Genomic DNA, 11,930 nt, shown 5'->3' on the forward strand with positions numbered 1-11,930 from the left:
TATACAGCCAAAACAGCCAATCGGAAGGCTGCATTGAACGGACTTAGGAGTTAACAGCATTCATCTCCACATCGGCAGTATGTCGGATAATACCTTGTATAGATATATAGATATACATCTATCTATCTATCTACTCAGACATCAAGTCCATCAGTATCAAAATGCTCATCATCAACAACAAAGACATCCCCGGGGATGCCAACGTCTCCCTCTCCCTCGAAGCCGTCCAATCCAGCGCCGCTGCATTCCCCTCCTGGTCCAAATCCCCTCCATCCTACCGTCGCGCTCTCCTCAACAAAACCGCCTCTCTGCTGCGCGAACGATACGATGGATTCCGCGCCCTCCTCGAGGAGGAAGTGCACATGCCGCCGCTGTTCGCCACCAAGGTGAATCTGGACGGCGGGATCGCGCTGCTCGAGGAAACGGCGGCGGTGCTTTCGGATAGCATGACGGGGTGTATCCCGTACTCGGAGGGGAATTCGTATGCGATGGTCTTCAAAGAGGCAATGGGCGTGGTGCTGGGGATTGCGCCGTGGAATGCGCCGGTGATTCTAGGGTTGAGGGCTGTTGTTGCGGCTGTTGCGGGGGGGAATACGGTTGTTTTCAAGGTACACCCCTTTATATATAATGAAGTTAATAAGTATACTGATAATGTAGGGCTCCGAACTCTCACCCAAAACGCACTTCCTCCTCGCCAATCTCTTCCGCGACGCAGGTTTCCCTCCAGGCGTCGTCAACTTTCTCCTCTCCACGCCGGCAGACGCACCCGCCATCTACGAAACCATCATCAACCATTCGGCCGTGAAGAAGTGCAACTTTACCGGCTCGACGGGTGTGGGACGGATCATCGGGTCTAAGGCTGCGTTGGCGCTGAAGCCGGTGTTGTTGGAGCTTGGGGGGAAGAATCTTGCGGTTGTGCTGGAGGATGCGGATGTCGAGGATGCAGCGGGGAAGATTGTGCTGGGGGGTTATTTGAATGTATGTCTTATTCTTTATGGATGATTGTGATGATATGCTAACTGGTTACTCAGAATGGCCAAATCTGCATGTCGACCGATCTCGTCCTGGCCGTCGAACCCATCGCTCAGCCTCTCATCAACGCCATCCTCACCCATCTCCAGACTCAATCCGGCTATCAAGTCATTGCTCCTGCCACCAAAACACGTCTGGACAATCTCATCGCAGACGCCCGCTCCAAAGGCGCCATCATCCACCAATCCCCCTCCCCATGTACAACAGATCTCTCCTACCCAGCAACCGTCATCGAAAACGTCACCCCAAGCATGGCCTTCTACACCATCGAAGCCTTCGGCCCCATCTTCGGCATCTTGCGCGTCCCCACCGCCGAAGCCGCTATCGCGCACACCCAGGCCTCCGGGTACGGTCTTTCCGCGGCCATCTTTACAAAGTCGCATTTCAGGGCGCTCGGGCTCGCCGAACAGATCCCTGCCGGCGCGGTCCATGTGAATGGGATGACGGTGCATGATGAGGCGACGCTCCCGCATGGCGGGATGGGGGAGAGTGGGTTTGGTCGGTTTGGGGCGAGATGGGGAGTGGAGGAGTTTTTGACTACGCGGACCGTTATTCTGAATCCTTAGGTTGAGTGGAGTGGATGATTATTGTGATTTTAGAAGCGAAGCTGTACCAGATCTATCATCTGAAGTGATTCCGTCGATCCGTTGCCACCGAGTGTGGAACAGGCAATTGAGGGAGAATTAATCTACCTGAATCTGATCTGCAAATGCATCAATCCTCTGTATCCGAGAGTAGTTACTGTACAGAGATAAAGATAGAAATGCGTTTCAACCAAAAATGAGACCGACAATCCTCCTCAAAAGTCCAGACCAAACCACCTCGACGTACCTGAACGTAACTACCGTACAGAGTAGATGACATCATGCAACGCGTCCAGAACAAATAATTGTTCCATTATTGCCAAATAATTGAGACGATATGCAGTCGATCTTCTGGATTCGTTCCTGATCGGACGCGTGGATCGGGCGTTGATCGGACGTCTCAAATTTCGGTGTGTTGATCAGTTCTGGGGTATTATTATTTATACCTCTTCTTTTGCTGTCTTTTTTTCGAATCATCAGCAAGCAATTCATCTCTATCTCTCAATTATCTCTCTACTCTACTCTACTCTCTATCTAAGTCTGTGACTTACTTTTCCTCATCAAAATGAAGCTCTCCACCATGCTCCTCCCCATCGCCGCCATCCTCGGCATGACCGCTGCTCAGTCGTCTTGTGTGGTATGTCCTACATCTTAGCATCCAAACACATTTTGAAAAAGAGATTCTAACTGAATAGACCGGCTGCCTCACCACCGCCGGCAGCGCCACCGGCTGCAGCGACAAGTCCTGCGCCTGCTCCAACGAAAACTTCAAGAAGCAGGCTCTCGACTGCGTTCAGCAGAAGTGCTCTGACGCCGACGTGACTGGTATGTTTTCCCCATATTATAACCCTATGGATTGGACTGATGCTAATGGGTGTGTGTAGCTGCCAAGGACTTGCAGAAGCAGTGTTAGATTGCTATGGATAGGATAGCGGTACTCTGTACATTATGTGCTGTTCGGCTGTTGAACGGTCGATTTGAGTGAATATATTATTTATATATCTATATCTATATATCTGTTGTAGATAGATGTACCCCGGATTGCGCAATCCCGTTGATATTGTAGTCATCGATTTGACAGTTGATCGATCATATCTTAGTATCCAGGCAAACATAAGATATTGATACTTCAATTGAGTGATGTACATAGTCAATAATAGCAATATTATTATGGTAGACTTGATAGGAGAACTTTGAAAGAAGGGAAGCTGGTCTATGTAGCACTATCTGGAACCCTATATCACAATTGGCCGGATGGTGTAGTTGGTTATCACGTATCGTTAACAGTTCAAACTGAATCCGATAAGGTCCTGGGATCGAACCCCAGTCTGGTCATTCTTTTTTGCATTTTTTTTTTTACCGATTCTTTTTTTATCATACTCTTATCTTACTCTACGTTATCTACGTTTATACGTTTACAGGAAGTGATGATAAAATAATCAAGATAATATTCCCAAACGCCACGCTATCAAACATCCCGCCTCGCTCGGAAATCAATCGGAAAATCCCACAACGCCTCCAATAATCATCCAGGCCCCGCGGTTTTGATTACCTGCCCATTTCATATCCGGCCCATGTCCTCTCCCAGAACAAACCCTCGTTTTTGTGTCTCGTGTTGATCGTCAAAGTCCTGCCCAAACAGGCGTATTCATACAGCATGAGACATACAATAATAATACAGAATAAGGAAACTTCATCACTGGCAGAGCTCTGCCGGATCACCGCGAAAACTCCCCCCACACCGCGCTCAACCAGCCCGCTGGGATACCCACCTCCGATGGCACCATCCCCGACCATTGATCGCATTCGCATCCTTCTAGAAATGCCAATACGTCGTCTCCGCCCAGGCTGGTCGACCACATCCCGTTCTGCGGGAGGCTATCCACCCCGTCCAACGTGACTGGTGGGGACGCCGCCTGCTGGGTGACGGTCCCGGGTGGTGGTAATAACGGCAGACTGTGTGCGGTCGCGTTGATCGGAGGGAGTGACTGCGAATACGGAGGCGGCTGCTGTCGCGGCGTGAGCCACGAGTTCAACGGCTGCAGGCGATTCGACGGTGGCGCCGCCACATATTGGGACGAACCAGGTCCCGCAGATGTAGGCGTCGCTGAAGGCGCCCCGAACGGTGGCCCCAGCGCTGGCAGGCTAGGAGGTGACGCATTGAACAGCCCATCGGGGTGATGCTGCAGCGAGGGCAGCGAGTACGGAGACTGCGACTGCAAAACTCGACTAGGAGGCAGCGGTAGACTAGGCCGACGTTCACCCTCCGGCACGGGCAGCGGCATCCCAGGGCTGTTGATGGGCACCCATGATTCTCGTCGCCCTCCAGCACCGTCCAGCGGCTCTGCCATATCTCCCGTCTCGCTTCGAACTGCGTTACTACCGGCATCACTGAGGTTGGTCACCCGGTCGCTGACCGCGGCCACTCCGTCCTCTTCGCCGTGCTCCGGTAGTCGATCCTCGATACTGCCAAAGTCGAGGAACAGCTTTTCCAGCATCTTAAACTCCTCAAGACCACCCCCATTGCCGCCCTCGCGAACGGGCTGGATGCCGTTGGCATGCGGGTCCAGCGGGTCCGACATAAGACGCGAGTGTCGGCGAAAGTCCCTTCGAACCTTGGAAAAGTAGCTATGCAGCCGGTTCAGCGTGCGGAACCACCCCCGAGCCATCTTCAGACGGGGTCGCATCTCCCGGAGAATGTCGAGGGCCTTGCGAGCCTGCACCTGACCCTGCTGGCCATCCCCGGGGGAGCCCATCTTGACACACAGAAGACCATCCTGGTCCATGTGCTGAAAGTGTGCTGCGTAGACGCCGATAAAGGCTGCGTTGTAGACGGCAAATCCCATCAATGGATTCTCGACGAGTACTCCGCGCTCCTGGCACGTCACAACAAGATCGATCATCTGACGAGCAGCCTTGAACAGCTCGCGAGCACTCTCTCTCCAGAAACCGTCAGGAGTACCCGATTTTTCGGACGAGAACAACGGTTCATCCAACGGTCCCACTGGCTCAGTGCATCGCACCGGAAGGAAAGGGATATAGGCCCGGTGCAGCACAATCACAGATAAAAAGTAGACCACATGCATCACGGTGTACGATGCCAGGGTGTTCTTATACATGATATGAGTGTCGGTGTTGCGTAGGGAATACTGCAAATTCCGAGACAAACCATCTTGGAACTCTCCAAGCTTCATGCGCAGCTTGGCAAAACGCGAGTCAGGATGCCATGGGGGGAGTTGCTCAGTTCTATCAAGTTAGCATACTTTCATTTAGGTGGACAGCAGACATACCTTCTTCCTCCAGCACAAGACCACTTGGCAATACTCCCCCAGATGCGGATGACCCGAATGACACGACTCAACACTGACTCTTCGGCACCGATTTCCCACCGATCGATTTCGTCCTCGGTGGAATCTTTTCGTCGAGAAATGGGCGACCATGGCTTGCCATCTGGTGGGTTGTTCGGCAGCTTATCTTCAAACCCTCCAAGACTCTGACGGATACTGGGAATCTGCACGCCCTGGGCACCAAAGCTCTGCGGACGGCGAACGACCGGCTCGTTCAGACGCGAGGTACGCACCCTTTCTCCAAAAGCAAAAGCATTGTCGCTAGGCAGCTGGATACCGAGCTCCTTGACTCGAATCATGCGAGGACGATACTTGCCACTGCTGAGACAACGGTCGAGGGTAAAACAGGCCCAAAAGGTCCGGCGCTTGGTTTCCTGGGCGATGACATCGTCGGATGTTTGCTCTTTAGGTTCGGCTCGTCGGGCAACTCCGAAGTGCTCCATCTCCGTCTTGAATACGGGCGATCGCGGGTCGCGCGCGAGAAGATCGTTCTCGAGCTCAAACTGCAAACCCATGACCTGTGCGAGACGAATGGCCATACCCACATACAACCAAGCACTCTTGCCGCGACACATGCCCCATTCGTGCAGGGCTAGCATGAGAAGGGCCTGGATGCGCGTGAGGTCCGGCATGGCGAGACTGGTGCCGTCGACGCCGGCCAGCCGGCTGCGCAGCGCCGTCGCATAGACTTCGGATGCGACCAGGGGATTCGACGGGTGTCCTTGGGAAGCTGGAGAGTGAAAGGCGACCAACTGTGGGTGGAATCGGGCGGTAAGAGCCAAAACGCCAAGCGGGATCAACGGGTTGGGATCTGTTTTCTGGATGGGAGGACTTTGGGACTGATCTTGGTGGTTTTCCTGTGTGGTGGATGACAGCTGTCGGATGTGGCTGAGAAAGGTCGCGGGATGGAGGAACGGGAGTAAGGTAGCAAAGTGGGACTGGAAGAGATCGAAAACGGTCTCCCAGACCTTGACGGTGAGAATGGAGGAATCAAGGACATCATTGGCGGCTTTAGAAGCATCTTTAGCGGCGGAGGAAACACCGGGGGCTTTGCGGGAGCGCTGTCGCTTGGGACTATCCCAATCGCCGTTACGATCTTCCCCGTCCACCAGAGCGGCAATATCTCGTTTAGCAGCACCGCCCCCAACACCTATAGCCGGGGTAGGGTAGACGCAATCTCGACCGGAGGATTCGCAGGCGCGGCAGGTGGTGTCGATGCCGGCATTGACGCATTTGATTTTGCTTCGACGGCATCGGGCGCAGGCAATACTGGATCGCATGGTGTGTAGGACAAGACGGGTCGAATGAGAGACGGCCGTCCCTCAGGCGACAAAAGGGAAAGGAAATCGGGATTGCAGAACAAGTCTGCGGGGGTAACTATCGCACTCTCAATACAGGTGATGGTGGTGACTATGGTGAATATAATGCAAATAATTGGCGGAATAGACTGGAGTCGAGGGGCGAAGGCACACACCCACGGCTCTAGGTTCGCGTCAGTATGGCATATTGCCGGGAAGCGGGTCACTAACCTGTATAGCGATGAGACAAAAGAAACGAAGAAAGGAAAAGAAAGAAAGGAAAATAAAAGGAAGAAAGAAGAAGGAAGAAAGAGAAGAGGAAGAGAAGAAGAAGTGGAAAAGAGAAAGTCAGTGTGGTGGAGGCAGTCGGGAAGCAGAGCGAATCCACCTGCGGAATAAGCGGAGTGTGGGGGAAGAGCAGCAGCAGTCGGGGCACCGGACCGGAAAGCGACGACGGCGAGGAGAAAGAGAGGAAGAAAGAAGGAAAAGGCAAAAGGCGACAGGTCGGGTAGGGACGGGGAGTGGAGGTGAAGATCGAGATGGAGAAGAGGGAAGAAGAAAAGAAACGAGATGAAGATGGAGAGCATCTGGTGGTTCTCCAAGAAAACCGGGGGAAGCAGCAGGGGGAATTTGCGGAGGCCCGATGGTTACATATGCAAGGACGCGGTCTACTACTATTACTACACTGACTACACTATATTAGTATTACTACTCTACAATTACTATATTAACTGTTAGCTCTCACTGTTGACTGTTAACTGTGAAATATCTTTTATTCTGTATATTTGTTCTGCTTGTATCACCGACTCGGGACGATTTCGCGGGGATGGACCGACGCTTGGGCCGATCGGGTTTCATTCGGTTTTCTTCTACTGTATTCAATTTCATATCCAGTCCTTATTCTATTCATTCATATTTATATATTCAATTCATCATGTATTCTGTCCAGTTCATTCTATTCAATATATTCAGTTCATCATCGTAGATTCTTTATCCCTGGCACTACACTTAGCCACCCAATTTCCCGTCCACAGAGCCCCGGTATATTGCCGTCCGGCCATGTTCCGTAGTGGAAATTACTGGAATGAGAAAAAGAAACCCCAGAAAAGCGAATTTAAATTTTCTGATTCGATATTAATCATCTTTTATGACTGTCCATTGCTACCCCAGACAGACGGGCCCAATAGCCGAGTTTGTTCGTATTCACAGGGTCTAACCTCCGACCTTACTTACCTACTCCGTACATACACAATAAGTAACCCCGCTGAGTCTATCCCGTGCCGATCGCTCAGCACCTGTCTGGAGTCTGGACTGGGTGGACTGGCAGCTGATTGATGACATCAAACCTCGGGTATCAACTGGACAGTCACGCAGTTGTTTTTCTTTTTTCCCCTGCATCGGGTCTCCCCGCGGGGGAATGAGATCCCCTACCACTGCGGAGAGAGCAGCAGCCCCTTCAGCCTGACTGGTCTGCTTAACCGACAGGGGATCTGATCCCGATCGACATCGGCTCTATTATTTACTGGGCAGATAGAGACTGGATGACTGGATAGATATATTCGTCCCAAAAGCTCGGCAGAAAAGCGAAGCCCTCCCCCCATCAGCCGATTAGGTAATAATTTACCGGGCTGCCGTTCGGCTCCGCGATGATTGGCCCCCAAACCGAGGCGCACCCCCGCATTCAGCGTTCACCTTGTCGGGTACAATACTGGATGGAGTAGAATAAGCACACTCGCGCTCTCTGGAGAGAATGCCGAGAATGCCCGATTTCTCTTAGTATTCCCCACGACTCCAACGGCTGGGTCACCTGCCCCCGAAGATTTTTATTTTTTATTACTCTGTAATTGCATCAAGATCTGGTCGACTGTCAATCGTAGCTCGAGGCAGTTAGCTGGTCTTAGGCAAGGTTTATCTTCCCTTGTCTCGGGTACCCAATCGACGGGCTAAACATTGTCAGCTGATGGTCGGAATCCTCAGCATACTTATGGAGTAAATCTCCCCGACTGTCTGTCCTCTGTCCTACCTGTTATTTTATTATCGTTGTTGTGCTCTGTTGTTGTGGTTGCTGTGTAATCTGTCGTTTCCCGATTCCTGAATGTTTATCCGTCGGAGGTTGGATCCCGGCGGCTCGGATTACCGAATCTGTCTGACATGTGTTACCTCATGGCAATTCCAGACGGAGTATTCCGTCTTTGTCCTCATCTATTCATTGTATGCCAAGGGCGGACATTTACCCGGTGCCGACGATATAGCCGGATACTAAACCGCTGACTATGCAAGGAGTAAGGTAGTAAAGTAGTTTATTATCAAATCTATACAACTATACAATTAACGATAAATCTGGTATCACGTAGATTATAATGCACAATAGTGCCGTATGAGTGAGTAATTAGCGTATCGGTTATTCGTAGAACCTAGTCTCGTTAGCCGACATCACCTGGATTCTATCAGAGAACATACCAAGCAGCAACGGCAATAATCAAATACATCATCATCAACTGCACGCCTTCCAGCCAATGCGACTTGCCATCCGCAATGAGATAGTTGACCAGAAGAACAGCCACAAACAGCAGAATCACCTGGAAGCCATCAAAGTCGAGTGTCTGTCAACGTCAGTATGTTGCTCTAAGTCGGTATAAGACACACTCACCATGTTGTCGTTGCCCATGCACCATCCAATGACTACAATCAAGGGAAGAACCAGCAGTGCAATCTGCATACTCGATCCCACCGCGACTCCAATCGCTAGGTCCATCTTGTCCTTGCATGCCACGGTCACGGCCGTCGCGTGCTCAGCCGCATTACCCACAATCGGGAGAAGGATCAGTCCGACAAAGGTTTCGGAAATGGGGTTCTGTTCGACAATAGCTTCGATCGAGTTGACCTGGTCTTGTTAGCCTCGCCATTAAGATAATATAACAGGGTGAGCTACCATGTATTCAGCGCAGAGAGCAACCAAAGCAGTCGCAATAGCCAAAGTCAAGAAAGCAACAAAGATGCTAAGCTGCGGCTCTTCGACCTCGTCATCTGGGTCCTGCAGCTTCAATTCCTGGGCGTTCTGACCCGCCATGCTGGCTGACATTTTGCCAATCTGCGCAATTCCACGGCTGGCGTCGCCTTCGGCGATCTTAACACGTCTCTTCTCGACCTTGGGACTGGGCGTGTTGTAGATTTCCGTGTGGGACTTCAACTGGAAGAAGAGATAGCATCCGTAGATAACCAGCATGATGATACTGGTGCCTGTGGAGGTGAGTAAAAATCTAACCAGACAAACTGTGCTTGTGCTTACCTCGCGACAAAGCTGCAACCCCATTTTGCCCCCCTGCGTATTAATTAGCATTGCACAGAAACACTTCAGACCTTGAAACTCACCATCCGACCAGTTGTGGAACGCAGTAGGAATAATCAAACTGCCCACCGCCAGCGAAAGCAAACTCGCCGCTGTCTGAGCGACGACAGGGTTGAAATGCTGCTCCAACCGGTTGACACCTCCAAAGAAGAAACACATGCCCATGACAAGCAGCAGGTTGGACAGCATACTCCCAATCAGAGACGTCTGCACAATCACCACCTGTCCGTCAACCAGAGCGATAATGGCCACGATCAGTTCAACGGCGTTTCCAAAGGTTGCGTTCAACAGTCCACCAATCGTCTCTCCGGTTCTATTCACGTCAGTCAAGTCCATACTGCGAATGATCTGATATGCCTACCGCAAGGCAACTTCTTCAGTCGCATAACTCAACATGGCCGCAAGAGGTCTGTTAGATGTTAGCAAAATCCCAACCCCATTCCATCCAGTCCATACATAATAGCAATAAAGTTGACGATAAACACCGCCAACGGGTTCACATCGACATAATTCAACGCGACTAGACGCAGTCAGCATCAACTCATCCACATCAGAAAGCACCACTCACTTCCAGCCGGCGCGGCAAACAGCAAGATATTAATCCAAGAATTAAACACCGTCGCCTTGAGCTGTCCAGCAACGGTAAACTTCTGCTTATCCCCACTCGCAGCCGACTTGCCCGATTCCACCGGCGTCAACGACCTGTCTCCCCCCTCGACATCCTCATCGCCATCTCCCTTCCCGAAAAACACCTTTCGCTTCCGCGGCTTCCCATCCCCTTCGCCCTCATTGATCGGGTCCGTGCTTCGCATCGACGGCTCCTCGTCCTTCTCCCCCTCCCCACCAACAACACCCCCACTGGCCGTCCGTCCCACGGGCCCGATATGGTCCATCCCATACGACGCCTCCGGGGGGAAGGTGTCCGAGTGTCCAGGACCGCCCAGGCCATGCGTCATGTCCCTGCGCCGAGTCCGCTCGGCAGAGAGCCGCAGCGCGCTCTCCGTGTTGCGGTGGGAAAGGCCCGACTCGAGCTGGATCGAGTTGGAGCGGCGAGGTCGGGCTTTGAACTTCTTGAATGGGTTGTGGTTCGACTCGGTGCCGTCCTCGTCGTACCACGCCAGGTTTCTGGCTTGGCGGCGGTAGATGTCTATATCTGTTAGTTGCATTATACATTTCATATTGCATGGATGGGACTCACGCATGATGTATATCGATAAATGCCAATGTTGATATCAATACTAACTGACTGACGAAAGTGTCAACCACGTTCCGAACAGGGGTGCTTTTATATCGAACCCAACACGCAGGTACGAGCCCCAAATTAGGCAGACAGGCGAATCAAAGGCCTACTGACGTGGTGTTTCAACCGATAGCTTGGTAATAATAGCTGATGAAGACCAGAGCAACGTGGCTGGGCAGGTGGATTGAGAGAAACAGCTCAGCCCCAGGTTTAGCCACACCCAAGCAATCCAAGAAAACGACAAGAAAAGACAAGACAGCTTGTACGGGATAAGCTTCGCGAGAGAAAATCAAAAAGAAAGATAAAAGAAAAAAAAAAAAGAGCGCGCAAGAGTAGGTAAAGACCGAACACCCTAGTTAATCAAGGAGTCACTTGAAACAAGGGGAAAGCAAAGCAACAGACACAACACAACAAACCGAGCGTCAGAGTTGGGAAAAGGAAAGAGAGAAAAACGATGTGACTGTGATTCGATTTTTTTTTTTTCATTTCTTTTTTTCCCTGAATTTTTCCCTTTCATTTCCGTGACCCAACAGACTGTCTGGGATGGCCGTGAATCTTCGTACACAGCCACACACTAGGGGTGGAGAGAGCGTCGTCGATCCTGGTGGCTTTCACTTGCCCATTCGCGTCACCTTTGCGCTGGTCAAGGGCAGCAGCTATATTTATACTGGTATTTGAAGGCTGCTGCGTGGATTTGATATAGATATGAAAAGAATTGTCCGTAATTCTGATCCATCATGTAGTTATGCTGGTGATGCTGTTGTGCCCCCTTTCTGTGCCAAGAACAAAGTAGTTATCGTTTCGCACTAATGAACCTACACCGTGCAGAAACCCACTGTGGACTGGGATAGCAGCATCATGTCGATTATCGAGGAGATCGCAAATATGTGGCTGGTGGGCAGTGGCATCGCCAGTGCTGAGCAGTCTGCTCCTGTCAGCCACTGCCATCCCACCTTTCAAAGGGATATCTGCCTGATCTTACGAGTACACGATCTACAAATAGATTACTGACCGCTTCGATAGAGTTCAAGGCATCCTGGCTCAGCGGACGTGGCACAACATGTAAGGGCGACGTCGGAA

The 11,930-nt window shown here is 51.5% G+C and overlaps 6 protein-coding genes and 1 non-coding gene across 7 annotated transcripts; 4 read left to right on the forward strand and 3 right to left on the reverse strand.

Moving 5' to 3' along the window:
• The first annotated feature begins 145 nt into the window (after window positions 1-145).
• Window positions 146-1,740, forward strand: ASPWEDRAFT_164983 (putative aldehyde dehydrogenase). The gene is made up of 3 exons (XM_040829898.1): window positions 146-608; window positions 658-978; window positions 1,032-1,740. The coding sequence occupies exons 1-3, from the start codon at window positions 162-164 to the stop codon at window positions 1,596-1,598; spliced, it is 1,335 nt and encodes a 444-aa protein (XP_040684307.1). The 5' UTR covers window positions 146-161; the 3' UTR covers window positions 1,599-1,740.
• A 451-nt stretch (window positions 1,741-2,191) lies between these two features.
• Window positions 2,192-2,791, forward strand: ASPWEDRAFT_46244 (uncharacterized protein). Its single transcript, XM_040836722.1, has 3 exons — window positions 2,192-2,253; window positions 2,312-2,441; window positions 2,501-2,791. Exons 1-3 carry the CDS (start codon window positions 2,197-2,199, stop codon window positions 2,527-2,529), a joined length of 216 nt encoding a protein of 71 aa, XP_040684308.1. The 5' UTR covers window positions 2,192-2,196; the 3' UTR covers window positions 2,530-2,791.
• Window positions 2,792-2,864: 73 nt separating this feature from the next.
• ASPWEDRAFT_t201 lies at window positions 2,865-2,951 on the forward strand. The gene has a single exon. It is a non-coding gene; the product is annotated as a tRNA-Val (tRNA).
• A 128-nt stretch (window positions 2,952-3,079) lies between these two features.
• On the reverse strand, window positions 3,080-4,864 carry ASPWEDRAFT_46245 (uncharacterized protein). The gene has a single exon (XM_040836723.1). It carries the CDS (start codon window positions 4,733-4,735, stop codon window positions 3,335-3,337), a length of 1,401 nt encoding a protein of 466 aa, XP_040684309.1. The 5' UTR covers window positions 4,736-4,864; the 3' UTR covers window positions 3,080-3,334.
• On the reverse strand, window positions 4,819-6,566 carry ASPWEDRAFT_46247 (putative C6 transcription factor; the record flags this gene model as incomplete). Its single annotated transcript, XM_040836724.1, has 2 exons — window positions 6,493-6,566; window positions 4,819-6,445 (listed from the first exon to the last, which is right to left on the reverse strand). A coding segment is annotated over exon 2 (1,358 nt), but the record flags the coding sequence as incomplete, so codon positions are not given.
• Window positions 6,400-6,948, forward strand: ASPWEDRAFT_46249 (uncharacterized protein). Its single transcript, XM_040836725.1, has 2 exons — window positions 6,400-6,445; window positions 6,493-6,948. Exon 2 carries the CDS (start codon window positions 6,503-6,505, stop codon window positions 6,833-6,835), a length of 333 nt encoding a protein of 110 aa, XP_040684311.1. The 5' UTR covers window positions 6,400-6,445; window positions 6,493-6,502; the 3' UTR covers window positions 6,836-6,948.
• A 1,645-nt stretch (window positions 6,949-8,593) lies between these two features.
• Window positions 8,594-11,223, reverse strand: ASPWEDRAFT_721268 (calcium/proton exchanger). Its single transcript, XM_040839230.1, has 11 exons — window positions 10,907-11,223; window positions 10,809-10,856; window positions 10,179-10,757; window positions 10,067-10,130; window positions 9,972-10,019; window positions 9,634-9,923; window positions 9,551-9,583; window positions 9,194-9,501; window positions 8,912-9,145; window positions 8,722-8,864; window positions 8,594-8,675 (listed from the first exon to the last, which is right to left on the reverse strand). Exons 2-11 carry the CDS (start codon window positions 10,810-10,812, stop codon window positions 8,663-8,665), a joined length of 1,716 nt encoding a protein of 571 aa, XP_040684312.1. The 5' UTR covers window positions 10,813-10,856; window positions 10,907-11,223; the 3' UTR covers window positions 8,594-8,662.
• Window positions 11,224-11,930: the final 707 nt, after the last annotated feature.

This window comes from Aspergillus wentii (assembly GCF_001890725.1).
Source record: "Aspergillus wentii DTO 134E9 unplaced genomic scaffold ASPWEscaffold_9, whole genome shotgun sequence".
NCBI lineage: Eukaryota > Fungi > Ascomycota > Eurotiomycetes > Eurotiales > Aspergillaceae > Aspergillus > Aspergillus wentii.

Bases quoted from the DNA above. Each gene is read 5' to 3' on its own strand.
- ASPWEDRAFT_46245 (XM_040836723.1), bottom strand. From the start codon at position 4,735: ATGTATAAGAACACCCTGGCATCGTACACCGTGATGCATGTGGTCTAC.
- ASPWEDRAFT_46244 (XM_040836722.1), top strand. From the start codon at position 2,197: ATGCTCCTCCCCATCGCCGCCATCCTCGGCATGACCGCTGCTCAGTCG. The intron at 2,254-2,311 runs GTATGTCCTACA...CTAACTGAATAG, and splicing joins CTGCTCAGTCGTCTTGTGTG to ACCGGCTGCCTCACCACCGC. The intron at 2,442-2,500 runs GTATGTTTTCCC...GGGTGTGTGTAG, and splicing joins CTCTGACGCCGACGTGACTG to CTGCCAAGGACTTGCAGAAG.
- ASPWEDRAFT_46249 (XM_040836725.1), top strand. From the start codon at position 6,503: ATGAGACAAAAGAAACGAAGAAAGGAAAAGAAAGAAAGGAAAATAAAA.
- ASPWEDRAFT_721268 (XM_040839230.1), bottom strand. The intron at 10,020-10,066 runs GTATGGACTGGA...AACATCTAACAG, and splicing joins GTCAACTTTATTGCTATTAT to ACCTCTTGCGGCCATGTTGA. The intron at 9,924-9,971 runs GTAGGCATATCA...TGACGTGAATAG, and splicing joins ACTGAAGAAGTTGCCTTGCG to AACCGGAGAGACGATTGGTG.
- ASPWEDRAFT_164983 (XM_040829898.1), top strand. From the start codon at position 162: ATGCTCATCATCAACAACAAAGACATCCCCGGGGATGCCAACGTCTCC. The intron at 609-657 runs GTACACCCCTTT...CTGATAATGTAG, and splicing joins GGAATACGGTTGTTTTCAAG to GGCTCCGAACTCTCACCCAA. The intron at 979-1,031 runs GTATGTCTTATT...CTGGTTACTCAG, and splicing joins TGCTGGGGGGTTATTTGAAT to AATGGCCAAATCTGCATGTC.